The sequence below is a fragment of the Rhinoraja longicauda genome, chromosome 22 (assembly GCF_053455715.1).
Source record: "Rhinoraja longicauda isolate Sanriku21f chromosome 22, sRhiLon1.1, whole genome shotgun sequence".
NCBI lineage: Eukaryota > Metazoa > Chordata > Chondrichthyes > Rajiformes > Arhynchobatidae > Rhinoraja > Rhinoraja longicauda.
The window spans coordinates 37,780,870-37,799,443 of record NC_135974.1 but is presented as its reverse complement, the minus strand read 5'-3'; the positions used below and the strand labels follow the sequence as shown (position 1 = coordinate 37,799,443).

Below are 18,574 nucleotides of genomic sequence, written 5' to 3'. Positions count from 1 at the left end.
CTAATCACAGTGAAAGAGATGACGAAAATGAAGTGAGAAAGGGCGCAGAGAAGATTGGAGAGGATGTTGCCTGGACTCGGGGAGCCTGACCTACAGGGAGAGGTGGGGCAGGCTGGGACTTGATTTGTTCAGTGCACAGGGCTGAGGGGTGGTCTTATCGATGTGTACAAGATCACAAAGGGAATAGATCGGTTGAATGCACAGAGTCTTTTACTCAGCTTAGGGGAACCAAGAACCAGAGGACATAAGTTTAAGGTGAGACGGGAAAGATTTAATAAGAACCTGATGGGCAACGTTTTCATATAAACCAGGGAGATGGTGGTAGATTTCCACAGGCGCAGCCAGGTCCCCCCGACACCGGTCAACATCCAGGGAATGGACATCGAGAGGGTGGGATCTTATAAGTACCTGGGTGTCTACCTCAACAATAAACTGGACTGGACTGAAAACACCGATGCGCTATACAGAAAGGGCCAGAGCAGACTTTATCTGCTAAGGAGACTCAGGTCGTTTGGAGTGCAGGGGCCACTCCTAAGGACCTTCTACAACACGGTGGTTGCATCGGCCATCTTCTATGGAGTGGTCTGTTGGAGCAGCAGCATCTCAGCGGCGGAAGGGAAGAGACTCGACAAGCTGGTCAGGAAGGCCAGCTCTGTCCTGGGTTGCCCCCTCGACTCAGTGCAGGCGGTGGGAGAGAGGAGGATGATGGCAAAGCTAACATCGCTGCTGGACAACGACTCCCACCCCATGCAGGACACTGTCACTACACTGAGTAGCTCCTTCAGTGACAGACTCCTTCACCCCAAGTGCGTGAAGGAGAGATATCAGAGGTCCTTCCTTCCCGCTGCTGTGAGACTGCACAACCAGCACTGCTCCCAGCAGACGAGTCAACAATAACAGCTAAGAACACACGGAAACTGATGACAATTTATGTATCTTTTATTTATAATGAATGATCTCTTGCTCTCCACTTTGCTGCTGTAACTGTAAATTTCCCCGGTGTGGGACGAATAAAGGAATATATTATAAAGGGCGGTGGGTAAATGGGACGAGCTGCCGGAGGAGGTAGTTGTGGCAGGTATTATAACAATGTTCAAAAGACATTTGGACAGGTACATGGATAGGGATATGGGGCACACGCAGGCAGGTGGGACTAGCATAGATGGGGCATCTTGGTTGGATTGGGCAAGTTGGGCCGAAGGGCCTGTTTCCTTGCTGTACCACTGTATGAATAGAGAGGTGAACCAGACAGACAAGGCAGACATTATAAATGCTGGTTTCTTTGTGGCCAACACGATTTGCTGACAGACAGGGGCTTGCCTAAGAAAAAGGTTGTGGTATCGATGCTATTTTCCACCATTAGTATATGTATTTCCACAGTGATGTATGTTAGGTTGCTGATGTATGTCAGTCTGAAGAAGGGTCTCGACCTGAAACGTCACCCATTCCTTCTCTCCTGAGATGCTGCCTGACCTGCTGAGTTACTCCAGCATTTTGTGAATAAATGTCCACATGAGAGCTCTGTATTTTCACCAGAGATCCCTGCACCTGTACATACATATTGTGTGGCATCTCTACGCTAATCTGCTTCATGAGCACACACGTTATCAGGGTGAGACACTGCACTCTCCTTCACTGAGGAGTGATGGATATTGCTAATGCAATGGTCACACGGTGAATATTCCAACAAAGCCAAGGGTTGCCGGGCTGATCATTAAGTGAACATCGCCGCCTCATTACATGGTCTCATTACATGGCCATCTGGCACAACAGACCATTACAGCCACATACACAACCTCTGATTGGCACCGCATACAGCTGCACCTGCTCCAGCGACCGGGAGAGGAAACACAGGGGGAGAGACATGTGGGGAGAGAGGGAGACATGGGGGGAGAGGGAGACACAGGGGGAGAGAGGGGGAGACATGTGGGGAGAGGGGAGACACGGGGGGAGACACGTGGGGAGAGACACGTGAGGAGAACCACACAGTGAGCACAGCAGTGACAGTGGAGAGAGTGGAGAGAGAGAGAGTCTCCGATGGAGAGAGTGTGTTGGTGCCCAGGGTGAGTGTGTGTTGGTGCTCAGGGAGGACATAGTGTAACGTCAGGGCCTGAAGATAGTGCGTTAGCATCAGAGAAGGACTGAGAAAAGGTGTGAGTGTGTTAGTACCCAGTGCAAGTGTGTCACGTTAGTATCCAGAGGAATGAGTGTGTCAGTGCTAGAGCGGGTGTGAGTGTGTCAGGGCCAGGGCAGGTGTGAGTGTGTCAGTGCCAGGGCGGGTGTGAGTGTGTCAGGGCCAGGGTGTGTGTGAGTGTGTCAGGGCCAGGGCAGGTGTGGGTGTGTCAGGGCTGGGGCGGGTGTGAGTGTGTCAGTGCCAGGGCAGGTGTGAGTGTGTCAGGGCCGGGGCGGGTGTGAGTGTGTCAGGGCCGGGGCGGGTGTGAGTGTCTCAGTGCCACGGCGGGTGTGAGTGTGTCTGTGCCAGGGCAGGTGTGAGTGTGTCAGGGCCAGGGCAGGTGTGAGTGTGTGAGGGCCAGGGCAGGTGTGGGTGTGTCAGGGCCGGGGCAGGTGTGGGTGTGTCAGGGCTGGGGCGGGTGTGAGTGTGTCAGTGCCAGGGCAGGTGTGAGTGTGTGAGTGTGTCAGGGCCAGGGCGGGTGTGAGTGTGTCAGGGCCGGGGAGGGTGCGAGTGTGTCAGTGCCAGGGCTGGTGTGAGTGTGTGAGTGTGTGAGTGTGTCAGGGCCAGGGCAGGTGTGGGTGTGTCAGTGCCAGGGTGGGTGTGAGTGTGCCAGGTCTTGTAGCTGGGAACTACCATGAGGAAGCTGTGGGTGGGCAGTGGCCATTGCCTGCGATGGTAAGTGGCCATGTAGTGGTGGGTTGAGCCTAACCCAGACGTGCCTGAGTTACAGGGCCGGCCCTTGTTCACTCCAGCCACACTCACTGACCAATGGTCCAGCCTCTCTCAACAACATCAGAGAGTTACGGAGGCCATTCAGCCCACTATCTCTGTGCGAGAGCTTCTGATACTACCCCTACATGCTCGCTGCCAGTCTAGAATGCCATGGAATCCAACACGACTAGAGTTCTGTGCCACCTTATGTGGTACTGACCTCACCCCCCCCCACCCCACCCCCCCCCCCACCCCACCCCCCCCCCCACCTCAGATCCCAACCACCCCACCCCCCCCCACCCCACCCCCCCCCACCCCACCCCACCCCACCCCACCCCACCCCACCCCACCCCACCCCACCCCACCCCCCCCCCACCTCAGATCCCAACCACCCCAAGGCAAGGTTCTCATCTCCCCACCAACCTCCCTTCCAAAGCTTTGAAATCTGTGCCTCTGCCTTTGATGTCTGTTCAATCTCTCTGTGGCCCCATCAATTAATCCAAGTTTAGTTTAGAAACAGTTTGGAAACGGGCCCTTCGGCCCATCTCGTTCCATTCACTGTTTTATGCGCTTTAGTAATTTAGCAGATTTGGATTAGTTCAATTATTTAATTCTAAATGAAAACACGAAATTGAACGCCCAGGAACAAAGACGACTGCAATAAGTTGTGAACACTGCCTGGTCCATCACACACTGACACCCCCACCATCAAAGGCCCATCACAGGAGCTGACCCCCCCACCATCAAAGGCCCATCACAGGAGCTGACCCCCCCACCATCGGTGGGATCTACACGAGGCGCTGCCTAAAAAAGGCAGCCAGCATCATCACAGATCCACACCACCCTGGCCACACTCTCACTGACCCACACTCTCACTGACCCACACCACCCTGACCCACACTCTCACTGACCCACACCACCCTGGCCACACACTCACTAACCCACACCACCCTGGCCACACACTCACTGACCCACACCACCCTGGCCACACTCTCACTGACCCACACCACCCTGGCCACACTCTCACTGACCCACACCACCCTGGCCACACTCTCACTGACCCACACCACCCTGGCCACACTCTCACTGACCCACACCACCCTGGCCACACTCTCACTGACCCACACCACCCTGGCCACACTCTCACTGACCCACACACTCACTGACCCACACTCTCACTGACCCACACCACCCTGGCCACACTCTCACTGACCCACACCACCCTGGCCACACTCTCACTGACCCACACCACCCTGGCCACACTCTCACTGACCCACACTCTCACTGACCCACACCATCCCTGCCATCAGGGAGAAGGTCCAGGAGCCTGAGAACTGTAACGTCTAGGTTCAGGAACAGCTCCTTCCCTACAACCAGCAGGGTATTACCTGCAAATAAGCTCTGAATGACAATAGACTATTATTATTATTATTATTGCACTATTATTGTTTGTTTTCTTGTGTGTATCTATGTGTGTGTGTATCAGATCAGTATACACACATACAGATGTATATATGTGTGTGTGTATTTGTGAGTATCTGTATACACACACACTGCACTTTCTCTCTCCCGTTTCTCTCAAGTACAAATGTTATTGTTCTACCTGGGACACACGACAATAAAACACACTTGACTCTTGAAATTAAAAAGGCACAATCTAAACCGAACACAACAGTGATTGGGATGTTATTGCACCATTTGTCATTGGGTTTCTGGACCCGTGAACCGCTTGCCTCAGTACATAGAACATACAGTATAGGAGCAGGCCCTTCAGCCCACGATATCTGTGCTGGCCCTGCCAAGCCAATCTCCTCTGCCAGCACGTGACCCATCATGCAACTGCTTGGCACTCGCGCCCCAGATTCCTCGGTGAACCCAGAGGTTGGCGGCTGGACAACCACAGACCAAGCCTCCCTTGCCTCGCCCCCACTCCCCCACCTCGCCTCCACCTCACACATCACAGACCAAGCCTCCCCACCTCGCCTTGCCTCGCCTCGCTTCCACTCCCCCGCCACGCCTCCACTCCCCCGCCACGCCTCCACTCCCCCGCCTCACCTCACATCGCCTCCACTCCCCCACCTCACCTCACATCGCCTCCACTCCCCCACCTCACCTCACCTCCACTCCCCCACCTTGCCTCGCCTCGCCTCCACTCCCCCACCTCGCCTCCACTCCCCCACCTCGCCTCCACTCCCCCACCTCGCCTCCACTCCCCCGCCTCGCCTCCACTCCCCCACCTCGCCTTGCCTCGCCTCGCTTCCACTCCCCCGCCTCGCCTCCACTCCCCCGCCTTGCCTCCACTCCCCCGCCTTGCCTCACATCGCCTCCACTCCCCCACCTTGCCTCGCCTCTCCTCCACTCCACTCCCCCACCTCGCCTCCACTCCCCCACCTTGCCTCCACTCCCCCACCTCACCTCACATCGCCTCCACTCCCCCACCTTGCCTCGCCTCGCCTCCACTCCCCCACCTCGCCTCCACTCCCCCACCTCGCCTCCACTCCCCCACCTCGCCTCCACTCCCCCACCTCGCCTCCACTCCCCCACCTCGCCTCCACTCCCCCGCCTCGCCTCCACTCCCCCGCCTTGCCTCCACTCCCCCACCTCACCTCACATCGCCTCCACTCCCCCACCTTGCCTCGCCTCCACTCCCCCACCTCACCTCACCTCGCCTCGCCTCCACTCCCCCACCTTGCCTCGCCTCGCCTCCACTCCCCCACCTCGCCTCCACTCCCCCACCTCGCCTCCACTCCCCCACCTCGCCTCCACTCCCCCACCTCGCCTCCACTCCCCCACCTCGCTTCCACTCCCCCACCTTGCCTCGCCTCACCTCCACTCCCCCACCTCGCCTCCACTCCCCCACCTCGCCTCCACTCCCCCACCTCGCCTCCACTCCCCCACCTCGCCTCGCCTCACCTCCACCTCACACACGAACTCGGTGCCGTCCAGGAGCGCCACCTTGCAGCCCACGGCCTTGGGCTTTTTCGAGCCTTTCATTGGTGACTTGGGGGTCCTGCCGGGAGTGGTCCTCTCCGACGTTTTGTCCTCATCGGTTTCCCCAGTGTACAGCTCCTCAACTACTCTGGGAATGGTCTCTGCTTTCTGATCTTTCTCAGAGTTCTGTCGGCAAATGCAAAGGAAAATATCAAATTACATTTGTGAAGTAGAATGTTTGCAATTTGCTTCTTGCTTTATTTGCATCGGAACAAAACATTTGGCAAGACATGTTCGGAATCTATTCGGCAATAGTTCTGCAATTCAGTCACAAAGAAAGATTATGTGTCAAAATGACTTAATTCATGTTAAGTGTAAAATAGATTTACAGGATGCAGGGCTTTAGCCCAGAGAGGCAACCATTTGGCTCCTTGAGTTTATTTTTTGTTAAAAAACTGAGAAGGAAAAATTTCGGAGAAGCCGAATCATCTTTCCTCCCTCCGTACAGGAGTTGGATTGAAATCCGCAGAAGCTCAATTGTTGCTTGTCTCCCCCAAAATATCAGTGTTTTAATCCAGGGTCAAACTGTCAACAGCAAGAGAAGAACAGCAGATGCAATTTCTTACATTTTTAATCCCTTTCAACACTTGTTTATTTATAATTCAGTTTGAGCTTTTAGCTGAAGAAAGCCTGCTAAATATTTCAAGACGTGTTTAATTAATAAAATCAAACAGCAACCATTTGAGAGAACTACTCATGTTTAAATCATGAGCTGGCAAATGTCACAGGTCTGTTAAGAATATTATTCAATATTAAAAAAATGGGCCAAATATTGTTTTTAAATATTAACCTGATTAGGGAAATGATGCCTGACTCGGTTTCCAAAGACTTGTTGATAAATGTTCCTATTGCAGGGATGTGCACAATGTCTCCAGGGTAAGATCACTAGAGGAATAGAGACACAGACAATGCAGTCTTTTACCCAAGGCACGTCTCTCTGCAACTAGACAGCAGTGGTTTAAGGTGAGTGGGGATAGATGGAATAGGGACCTGAGGGAGGTGGTGGGTGTAAGGAACGAGCTGCCAGAGGAGGTAGTTGAGGCTGGTATAATAGACATTTGGACATGATAGGAAAGGTTTACAGGGATATGGGCCAAACATGGGCAGATGAGATGAGGTGTGGTGTCTTGGTTGGCATGGGTACGTTGGGCCGAAGGGCCTGTTTTTATGCAACATAACTCCATGATAACTCATCACTGCTGATACTGCAACTTTCTACAGAAAGGATCAAGACATTATTACATGGAATTAAAACAACCCATCGGCTCGGCCCAAGTCCACAAGAAATTGCAGAGAGTTGTGGTAGTCGCCCAGCCCATCACACACACCACACTCCCCACCATTGTAGATGTAGATGTAGCCCAGCCCATCACACACACCACACTCCCCACCATTGTAGATGGAGCCCAGTCTATCACACACACCACACTCCCCACCATTGTAGATGGAGCCCAGACCAACACACACACCACACTCCCCACCATTGTAGATGGAGCCCAGACCAACACACACACACCACACTCCCCACCATTGTAGATGGAGCCCAGTCCATCACACACACCACACTCCCCACCATTGTAGATGGAGCCCAGACCAACACACACACCACACTCCCCACCATTGTAGATGGAGCCCAGACCAACACACACACCACACTCCCCACCATTGTAGATGGAGCCCAGACCATCACAAACATCACACTCCCCACCATTTACCTCTCTTTACTAGTCAACCTAAGATAGACACAAAGTGCTGGAGTAACAGTGGGACAGGCAGCATCTCTGGAGACGAGGAATGGGTGACATCTCAGGCCGAGACCCTTCTTCAGACAGGTCAACCTGGCAGCTCCTCACACAATCCACTTGTTAGTGGTACCTGACACAGACCCTCAGTGACCAAGATGTTAATGGTAAAGTGAGCAGATGTCAGTGACCAGGTTGGCAAAGGTACAGCAAGTGACCACAAGTGACTGATTAGTCAATGGTCCCGGACACAGACTGTCAGTGAACAAGTTGTCAATGGTACTGAGAAACACACCAGGTTATTATTGATAGTAAGTGATCACAAGTGACCAGGTTGTTATTCGCACCATACACAGGCCGTCAGTGACCAAGGTGAGTGGGCGGTGGGCTGTTACCTGTACCTGCTTGTTGTTGGTGTCGGTGGGCAAGGTGAGTGGGCAAGGTGAGTGGGCAAGGTGAGTGGGCAAGGTGAGTGGGCAAGGTGAGTGGGTGGTCTGCTGTTACCTGTTCCTGCTTGTTGTTGGGGTCGGTGGGCAAGGTGAGTGGGCAAGGTGAGTGGGCGGTGGGCTGTTACCTGTTCCTGCTTGTTGTTGGGGTCGGTGGGCAAGGTGAGTGGGCAAGGTGAGTGGGCAAGGTGAGTGGGCAGTGGGCTGTTACCTGTTCCTGCCTGTTGTGGGGGTCGGTGGGCAAGGTGAGTGGGCAAGGTGAGTGGGTGGTCTGCTGTTACCTGTTCCTGCTTGTTGTTGGAGTCGGTGGGCAGACTCTCTCTGTTGTCTGCCATCTCTAGCTTGCCCACTGGCTGCTCCTCCCCGGGAGAACGCTGCTCAACATTCGTTAACTCAGAATCCGGGCTGCACTCCGTTGTCATAGTTACACGTTATCCTGAAAGAGAAAAACACTGTGTTCGATGGCAAGTAGAAGATGAAAGCCCGTTTCAAAAGCTTCAGGATGAGAAAAGGCAAACTAAAGATATTAAGTACAAATCAAAGGGCTTGGCAGTTTGACCGAATATCACAGTATGTTTCAGCATTAACCAAATCTGCTTTTCTAAATTGCTTTGCACATTCGCCCAGCAAAATAAACATTCATATCCGTTGTAAGAGTGCCACTTTGTGTGGATTTACTGGACCGCGTCTGCCATCAACATTGTCAGCAGATAACATTCATCTTCCTGCTTCCAATGGGATTAGGTGAGCAGGCTAATTTTCAAGCAGTAATCAGCTTTGGTTTATTGATGCATTGAGTGCACACTTCTGCAGTCCAGTGATTTTATTTCACATTTCAGTCATCATATTAGAACTTGCGATTTGCAAAGTGTATTGAGGATTAGCTGATGTCATCCTTAGTGCTGCTGACTCACGGATCAATCAGCAACCCATATCATTATTGACCTGGAAGCTCGATGCATCATTTGGGAGTGAATGGATCGGAGCATGGAGCAATAAGTCAGTGCGTTGTGCAATTACAGGTAAGACAATGAAAGAGAGGGCACCAAAGTCCAGCCAGCCGGTAAATCTGTGGTCAATTGTCAACCTTGTCCAGCCACTCCAAATACCTGCCCACAAGTGCCCACGCATTTAATCAACCTTAGCCTTCAACTGATTTACCTCCTGATCCAGAACCCTCTGACAGGAAGATCTCCAGACATTAACAGTCGAGAAGACTCTCTTCATCTCAAGTTTTGAGAACAATCCCCATTGCCCCAACTCAAGCCTGTGGGCAATAGAGCCTCAGTACCCACAATGCAATCTTCCCCAGACTGGAACCTTCCATTATTTAATGTCTGGTTGTTCATAAGGTCACATGACAGGTGTAGAATTAGGCCATCAAGTCCACTCCACCATTCAATCATGGCTGATCTATCTCTCCCTCCTAACCCCATTCACCTGCCTTCTCCCCATAACCCCTGACACCTGTACTAATCAAAAATCGATTCTGTGGCAATGAATCCCACTGATTCACCACCCTCTGACTAAAGAAATTTCTCCTCATCTCCTTCCTAACAGAGGGTCCTGTTCTGACCCCTCACCCACCCACCCTGCACGGTCCCCTCTTCCAGCACAACCTAGTCGCCTCGTTAACTGCTCCCACGAGCTGCCAAGCATCACATGAAGGGCAGAGGGGCAACACTGTACACTAACCCCTGGCCTTTCCAGACAGCTGGCATCTTTACCAACCTTCCTCTCTCCTCCCATCCCCCCTGTAAAAGCAACACTTCATACTGCCTTCTAATTCACTTGCACCATTTCAGAATCGCCGGACACTTGACACATTCCTCATTCTTCCTCTTCTTCTTGCGTATGGCGTGCACGGCCCAACGTTGTAGGTCAAGGGTGGACATCCAGGCCAGGCCAGGGCAGGGCAGCAGCAGTTGTGGGTGGATGGCCTTGATGCCACCAGGGAGAAGCCTCAGTGAGCAGTCATTCACCATGTGTGGGATGGTCTGGTCTGGATATCTGCAGTCGCAAGCAGGGCTGTCTATCTGTCTGTCTGTCTGACATCCCCCACTTGTGCAGGTGATGGGCTGTTCTTGCATGGACGGTGCAGATCCTGAGATCCTCATTCCTCATGAGAGGAATAGATCGGGGAGATGCACAGAGTCTCTTGCCCAGAGTAGGGGAATCGAGGACCAGAGGACATGGGTTCAAGGTGAAGAGGAAAAGATGGAATAGGAATCTGAGGGGTAACTTTTCACACAGAGGGTGGTGGGTGTATGGAACGAGCTGCCAGAGGAGGTAGTTGAGCCTGGGATTATCCCAACATTTAAGAAACAGTTAGACAGGTACATGGATAGGACAGGTTTGGAGGGATATGGACCAAACGCAGGCAGATGGGACAAGTGTAGATGGGACATGTTGGCCGGTGTGGGATGTTGGGCTGAAGGGCCTGTTTGGTGAGTTGGTGCTGGGGGCAGGGAGGGACATGGTGGGGCAGAGAGGGGTGTGGGCTGGGGGTGGGGAGGGGAGGTGAGTTGGTGGTGGGGGCAGGGAGGGACATGGTGGGGGGGGAGGGAGGGACATGGTGGGGGGGGGGGCAGGGGTGGGGGTGTGGAGGGGAGGTGAGGAGACAGGGAGAAGCCTGGGCTGAGAGGGGTGGGGGTAGGGGTGGGGGTAGGGGTGGGGTAGGGGTGGGGGTAGGGGTGAGGAGGGGAGGTGAGGAGACAGGGAGAGGGCCTGGGCTGAGAGGGGTGGGGGCTGGGGGTGGGAGTAGGGGGGATGGTAGTGGTGGGGGTAGTGGTGGGGGTAGGGGTGGGGGTAGGGGTGGCGGTAGGGGTGGGGGTAGGGGTGGGGGTAGGGGGGATGGTAGTGGTGGGGGTAGGGGTGGGGGTAGGGGTGGGGGTAAGGGTGAGGAGGGGAGGTGAGGAGACTGGGAGAGGCCTGGGCTGAGAGGGGTGGGGGTAGGGGTGAGGAGGGGAGGTGAGGAGACTGGGAGAGGGCCTGGGCTGAGAGGGGTGGAGCAGACCGCAATGTGAGAATGAACATCCACACAGCACCAATTGGGGAGTGGGATTGGCGAGAGGCGGGATTGTGTGTCCTTGTCATTACCCCCCTGTGTTGGGCAATCCCGGCCTTTCTTCCTGCATTCCCAGTTTATGTTCAGTTACTGCAGGGATCACAGTGACACAAACCACAGCAATATTGACCCCGAGATTTATCACAAGGAGACTACAGATAATGACTGTCCATTGTTCACAATATGGAGAGACTAGTGAAAGGCAGGGCTTGGACCGTTCACAATGCTGCTGGGCAAGGCTAGCAATAAACACCCAATCTATTCCCCATCACAGGGGAATATGAATATTCATCCCAGTGCCAGCTCCCTGCTACAACCCTGTGTCAGGACTTGTGCTGAAGAATAGATTATAAATGATACATTTCACCGCTGGCTTGAAAGGAGAGAGCAAGAGCGGAGAGAGAGGCAAGAGGTAGGTGGTGTTCAGGGAGTGTGTGCTGTAGATGGAGACCCCACCCACCCCCTGCCTGTCCACACACCGGCCACACACCGGCCACACACTGTCCACACACAGTGCAGGGTGGTCCATGCACCATGTACATCTGTGGCTGGCACAGTGAATGGGCCAGGGCTACACTGGGGATGGCCAGGGGTACACTGGGGATGGGCCCGGGCTACACTGTGAATGGGCCAGGGCTACACTGGGGATGGCCAGGGGTACACTGGGGATGGGTCAGGGCTACACTGGGGATGGCCAGGGGTACACTGGGGATGGGCCCGGGCTACACTGGGGATGGGTCAGGGCTACACTGGGGATGGGTCAGGGCTACACTGGGGGTGGGCCAGGGCTACACTGGGGATGGGCCAGGGATACACAGGGAATGGGCCAGGGCTACACTGGGGCTACACTGGGGGTGGGTCAGGGCTACACTGGGGATGGGTCAGGGCTACACTGGGGATGGGCCAGGGATACACAGGGAATGGGCCAGGGCTACACTGGGGGTCAGGGCTACACTGGGGGTGGGTCAGGGCTACACTGGGGGTGGGTCAGGGCTACACTGGGGATGGGCCAGGGATACACAGGGAATGGGCCAGGGCTACACTGGGGATGGGTCAGGGCTACACTGGGGATGGGTCAGGGCTACACTGGGGATGGGTCAGGGCTACACTGGGGATGGGTCAGGGCTACACTGGGAATAATAATAATAATAATAATGCATTACATTTATATAGCGCTTTTCATATACTCAAGACGCTTTACAGGGATTTAGAGAACATAGGGAAGTGAATAAATAGATAAATAAGTAAACGAACAGAGAAAGGAGACAGAAGGTGAGGTGACCTTCAGTGGTTGAAGGCAGTACTGAACAGGTGAGACTTCAGTGATGTTTTGAATGTGGTGAGTGTGGAGGAGTCTCTGACGGTTTGGGGTAGTGAGTTCCATAGGGTGGGAGCAGCGATGGAGAAAGCCCTGTCCCCCCAGGATCTGAGTTTGGTCCGGATGTGGGGGGATAGGAGATTGGCAGCAGCAGAGCGGAGGGTGCAGGTGGGAGTGTGCCTGTGGAGGAGGTCGGTCAGGTAGGATGGGGCCAGGTTATGGAGGGCTTTGTAGGTCATGAGGAGGATTTTGTACTGGATTCTCTGGGGGATGGGGAGCCAGTGGAGTTTGTAAAGGACGGGGGTGATATGGTCACGGATCGGGGTGTGGGTGAGTAGACGGGCAGCGGAGTTTTGAATGTATTGAAGTTTACTGATGATTTTTGAGGGTGCGCCATAGAGGAGGCTGTTGCAGTAGTCCAGACGGGAGGTGATGAAGGCGTGGATGAGGGTTTCTGCAGCTGTGGAGGAGAGGGATGGACGGAGACGGGCAATGTTTTTGAGGTGGAAGAAGGCTGTCTTTGTGATGTGTTTGATGTGTTTGTCGAAGGAGAGGGTTTGATCAAAGATGATTCCAAGATTCCGGATGTGAGGTGAGGTGGATACTGGGAGACCATCAATGTTGAGGATGAAGTTTTGGGTGGATTTGGTGAGCGTTTTTGGACCAATGATGATGATTTCAGATTTGTTGCAGTTGAGTTTGAGGAAATTTGATTGAAGCCAAGATTTTATTTCAGTGATGCAGTTTGTCAGTGTAGAGTGTGTGGTGGGGGAGATTGACTTGGTGGAGATGAGGAGCTGGATATCATCGGCGAAGCAGTGGAAGTTGAGACCATGACGGCGGATTAATTGACCAAGGGGGAACAGGTAGAGGATGAAGAGGAGGGGGCCAAGGACTGAGCCTTGGGGGACACCTTGGGGAGGGGAGCGGTGGGGGATTTACAGTTGTTAATGGAGATGAACTGGTGCCTGTCAGAGAGGTAAGATTTGAACCAGGATAGGGCTGTGCCGGTGATGTTAAAGGAGGTTTCAAGTCGGGTGAGGAGAATGGAGTGATTTATGGTGTCAAAGGCGGCGCTGAGGTCAAGTAGGATGAGGATGTTGAGGTTGCCAGCGTCGGAGGAGAGGAAGAGGTCGTTTGTGATTTTGAGGAGCGCAGTTTCAGTACAGTGGTTGGAGCGGAATCCGGATTGGAAAGTTTCATACAGGTTATTGGTAGAGAGGTGGTATTTGAGTTGGGAAGCTACAGCACGTTCCAAAACTTTGGACAGAAAGGGTAGGTTGGAGATTGGTCTGAAGTTGTTTGGGGTGTCAGGGTTTAGACCAGGTTTTTTCAGAATGGGGGTGACAGCAGCGATTTTGAGGGATGGCGGGACGATGCCAATGGACAGGGAGGAGTTTATTGTTGCAGTGATAAGTGGAGAGAGAGCAGGAAGGCAGGCCTTGACAAAGCTGGAGGGGATGGGGTCCAGAGAGCAGGTGGCAGTTTTTATTCCTGTGAAGAGGTCAGAGAGGTCGGTGGTGGAGACTGGGGAGAACTGAGGCAGGGGCTGACAGGATAAGGGGGGGCAGGTGGTTTGAGGGGGAGCAGGTGCGGTGGTGGTTAAGGTGCTGTAGATGTTGTCTATTTTGCTTTGGAAGAATGAAAGGAAAGTGGTGCATTTGTCAACTGTGAATGATTGGGAGATGGTGTCCAGGGGGCTGAGGAGTTTGTTTATTGTAGAGAAGAGTGTTTTTGGGTTTCCGGAGCCAGAGTGAATTATTTGAGAGTAGTAGGTGGAGTGGGCGCGGGAGAGGGCATCTTTATAGTGCTGCAGGTGGTCTTTGTAGGCTTGGGAGTGAATTATGAGACCTGTTTTGTTGCGGAGTCTTTCAAGTTGGCGGGCATGAGTTTTCATCATGCGGAGTTCAGGGGTAAACCAGGGAGCAGAGTGGGTGAAGGAAACTGTTTTGGTTTTTATAGGTGCAAGCTGGTCGAGGCAGGAGGAGAGAGTGCGGTTGTAGTAGTCAGTGAGGTCAGAGGGGCTGTGGAGGTCAACGAAGGGAGAGGCGGACATTATTTCAGAGAGGGAGGATGAGAGCGAGGTAGGTGAAACAGAGTTCAGCTTACGGAAGTTGATTTTGCGTTTTTGCCTTTGAGCTGGGGTGGGAATGTTGACAGACATGGTGATGGCTAAGTGATCAGAGAGGGTGGGGTCGGAGCCAGAGAGGTGATGTAGATTTAGTCCTACAGGGACTAAATGTAGGGCTACACAGGGAATGGGCCCGGGCTACACTGGGGATGGTCAGGGCTACACAGGGAATGGCCAGGGCTACACTGGGGATGGGCCAGGGCTACACAGGGAATGGCCAGGGCTACACTGGGGATGGGCCAGGGCTACACTGGGGATGGGCCAGGGCTACACTGGGGATGGGCCAGGGCTACATTGGGGATGGGCCAGGGCTACACTGGGGATGGGCCAGGGCTACATTGGGGATGGGCCAGGGCTACACTGGGGATGGGCCAGGGGTACACTGGGAATGGCCAGGGCATCTCACAGCTGCACTGCGTGTGGCCATTGCCAAGTCAGCACTAGGGCTTTGTACCAGCAGTGCTTTCTAGCTGCAGCTGAACAGACCCATTAATTGAATAACACGGTCGAAGAAGGGTCTCGCCCCGAAACATCACCCACTCCTCCTCCCCAGAGATGCTGCCTGTCCCACTGAGTTACTCCAGCATTTTGTGTCTATCTTTGGTTTAAACCACGTAGGCAGTTCCTTCCAACACACAACTATATATTTATACACAACCATACAGATAATGGCTAGTTAGATGGATAATGAGAAAAAAGACAGAGTATTCTTGCTCAGCCAACTCACCCACACACTTGCTCACTACTGAAGTCAAAAACTACAATCTGTGCTTCATGTGTGTAAAGAATTAAACACCTGATCCTTTAAATTGTCAACAAAACACAGGTGAGACCAACAGTTGACGTCAGGTCCAACTGGGACCTGATTAACATTCGTCTGGGGAAACACAGGGAGTGATGTTGAGGCTTCTTCCAGCACCAAGGCTGAGACTTGAGAGGAACTGAAGGATATGGGGAGAGTGCAGGAGAATGGGTGTTGTCTGTGTACGTTCTCCCCGTGACCGTGTGGGGTTCTCTGGGTGCTCTACTTTCCTTCCACACTCCAAAGACGTGCAGGGTTCATTGGCCTCGGTAAAAGGGCAAGTTGTCCCTCGTGTGTATGTGTGGGATTGCATAAATGTGCGGGGATCGCTGGTCAGCATAGACTCGCTGGGTCGAAGGGCCTGTTTCCGCGCTGTATCTCCAAACTAAACTTCATGTTAATGGAAATGCAGTGTTTGAGCCAGATGTTTCATCCGTGTATCTGCCTGACATGACCAATCTCACACATACATGTCAAAGTCAACTTCACATGGATTGTCCATACAAAAACACATGCATTTATCTTGCCCCTAACTGGACACCTTAACGTAGTCCCAGATGCTCCAGAGAAATAATCCAGCTTTGTTGTCTCCTTATAATAGTCTCCAACCCAGGCAACATCCTGGTGAATCTCTTTGCATATTCTCCAAAGCCTCCATATCCTTCCAGTAATGTGGCGATCAGACCCACACACAGAGTTCCAAACGTGGCCCAACCAAAGTTATTACACCTGCAACATGACTTGCCAACTTTATACAGCTGCTTTATTTTTCACTTGAAACCTCACAGGACAGATGTCCTGGATAGACACAGAGTGCTGGAGTAACTCAGCGGGTCAGGCAGCATCCTTGGAGAACATGGATAGGTGACGTTTCATGGGGCCTAGTGTCCATGGAGTGAACACTGGGCAGGACAAGATGAAGGACGTTGGTGGTCAGTGACTGCCACTGATTTGCATCCAGCTGTGAGAACATGGACCAGCGCATTTCAAGGTGACGCAGGGCCACAGCATGGTGCCACACGGGCTGTCAGCGAGATCGTCCGCTCACACCTGTGGTGAGTCCAGGGCACTGCACGGTGGCGCAGCGGTAGAGTTGCTGCCTTACAGCGAATGCAGCGCTGGAGACTCAGGTTCGATCCTGACTACGGGCGCCGTCTGTACGGAGTTTGTACGTTCTCCCCGTGACCTGCGTGGGTTTTCTCCGAAATCTTCGGTTTCCTCCCACACTCCAAAGTCGTGCAGGTTTGTAGGTTAATTGACTGGGCAAATGTAAAATTGTCCCTAGTAGGATGGTGTTAATGTGCGGGGATCGCTGGGCAGCGCGGACCTGGGGGGCCGAAGGGCCTTTTTCTGCGCTCTATCTCTAAATCTAAAAAAAATCTACACATAGAAACAGAAAATAGCTGCAGTCGCCATTCGCCCATTCAATATGATCATGGCTGATCATCCACATACCCCGTTCCTGCCTTCTCCCCATATCCCTTGATCCCGTTAGCCCTAAGAGCTAAATCTAACTCTCTCTTGAACACATCCAGTGAATTGGCCTCCACTGCCCTCTGTGGCAGAGAATTCCACAGATTCACAACTCTCTGGGTGAAAAAGTTTTTCCTCATCTCAGTCCTAAATGGCCGACCCCTTATTCTTACACTGTGGCCCCTGGTTCTGGACTCCCCCAACATCGGGAACAGTTTTCCTGCATCTAACCTGTCCAATCCCTTAAGAATTTTATATGTTTCTGTAACATCACAGCCAGGCGTTACTAGAAACCTGGTGTCACGTAAAATATAAACCTGCTGTCTCTCACATAAGAGCCAGTGAGATTCAGGCTTGTAAACCGATGTAAGCACTGCCCTGTACACTCAGAGCTGCCAGCCAAGCCATCCCTCACACCATCTCACTCACAAATTCCACATGGACCTTCAAACGTTGGTGCATAATTACAATCATTATCCCTTCATCGAGAGTGGAGCGCTGACTCAGCACATTCCCTCATTTACCATCGCTCCCCATATCCAGTGGCGGCACCTTGGTCGATGCACTGGTCATCTACACAGTGTGCTGGCAGGCAGATGTGCACTGGTCATCTACACAGTGTGCTGGCAGGCAGATGTGCACTGGTCATCTACACAGTGTTGGCAGGCAGATGTGCACTGGTCATCTACACAGTGTTGGCAGGCAGATGTGCACCGGTCATCTACACAGTGCTGGCAGGCAGATGTGCACTGGTCATCTACACAGTGCTGGCAGGCAGATGCAGGCAAACGACCCACATCAGTGGCTGGCAGCAGCGAGACTACTGTGAGAATGTGTCTGGACCCACTCACAGCTGCATTCTCTCCACCTCTCGCCAAGTCAGCACTCTGTGTCTTTCTTTATAAACCTGGAGCTGCAGTTCCCTGTGTGATATTTTAGGAATTATAAAGTAACGTGTCATATTTCTTAAAAATAACACTTTAATTTAAAATATTTTAAAGCTGTGACAACTACAAGGATTGTACATTTTTACAAATTTGGTATTCCGCAGAAAATCTTCCAATGATAATGTTGACGTGACCACACCAGGAGTACAGTGCGCAGTTTGGGGGGGTTTAAGTGCACGCCTACAGGGCAGTGGCATTTACACGGGCGTGCATCGTCACAAACACGTGCGTGATCACAGGGGCGTGCGTGTTCACAGGGGCTTGCATGTTCACTGAGGCTTGTGTTCACAGATATGTGCAGAGAGACGTGTGTGCTCACACCAGCGTGCATGTTCACTGAGGCGTGTGTGCTTACAGATATGTGTGTTCACAGGTGTGTGTTCCCTGACACGTGTGTGTTCACAGAGTGTGCATGTTCACTGACATGTGCATGTTCACATGTATGTGCACAGCCATGGTGCAGAGTGAAGATCCTGGTGCAACTAGTGTTCACGCTGTGATGTACCCAGCTCAGCAGCTGACACCTCCCGTCCACAACCAATAGCCAGGGGCTGCCCACAACACACGCTCACCCAGGGGATCAGTGGTGTGCACTGTTCCTGACACTAGTGCTCACACTCACTCACACTATCATTGCTCACACTCACTACTGTCACTACCCCACTCGCACTCATACCTGCCACTACCCCTGCTCACACTTACGACCGACACTACCCCTGCTCACACCTACGCCCCGACACTACTCCTGCTCACACTCACGCCTGCCACTACCC

The 18,574-nt window shown here is 52.9% G+C and overlaps 1 protein-coding gene across 7 annotated transcripts in view; it reads right to left on the bottom strand.

The window, feature by feature from the left end:
- Positions 1 to 18,574, bottom strand: part of LOC144604582 (uncharacterized) — a 151,425-nt gene that overhangs the window by 74,775 nt on the left and 58,076 nt on the right. For 6 of the 7 annotated variants that reach the window (XM_078419186.1, XM_078419191.1, XM_078419192.1 and 3 more), the window contains exons 2-3: positions 8,345 to 8,499; positions 5,798 to 6,001 (exon numbers count right to left, since the gene is read on the bottom strand). In XM_078419186.1, coding sequence (XP_078275312.1) covers positions 5,798 to 6,001; positions 8,345 to 8,485 — 345 coding nt within the window. In that variant the 5' untranslated portion in view covers positions 8,486 to 8,499. Of the gene's footprint in view, positions 1 to 5,797; positions 6,002 to 8,344; positions 8,500 to 17,378; positions 17,599 to 18,574 lie in introns of those variants that run through there. The other variant, XM_078419188.1, reaches the window with a different exon arrangement.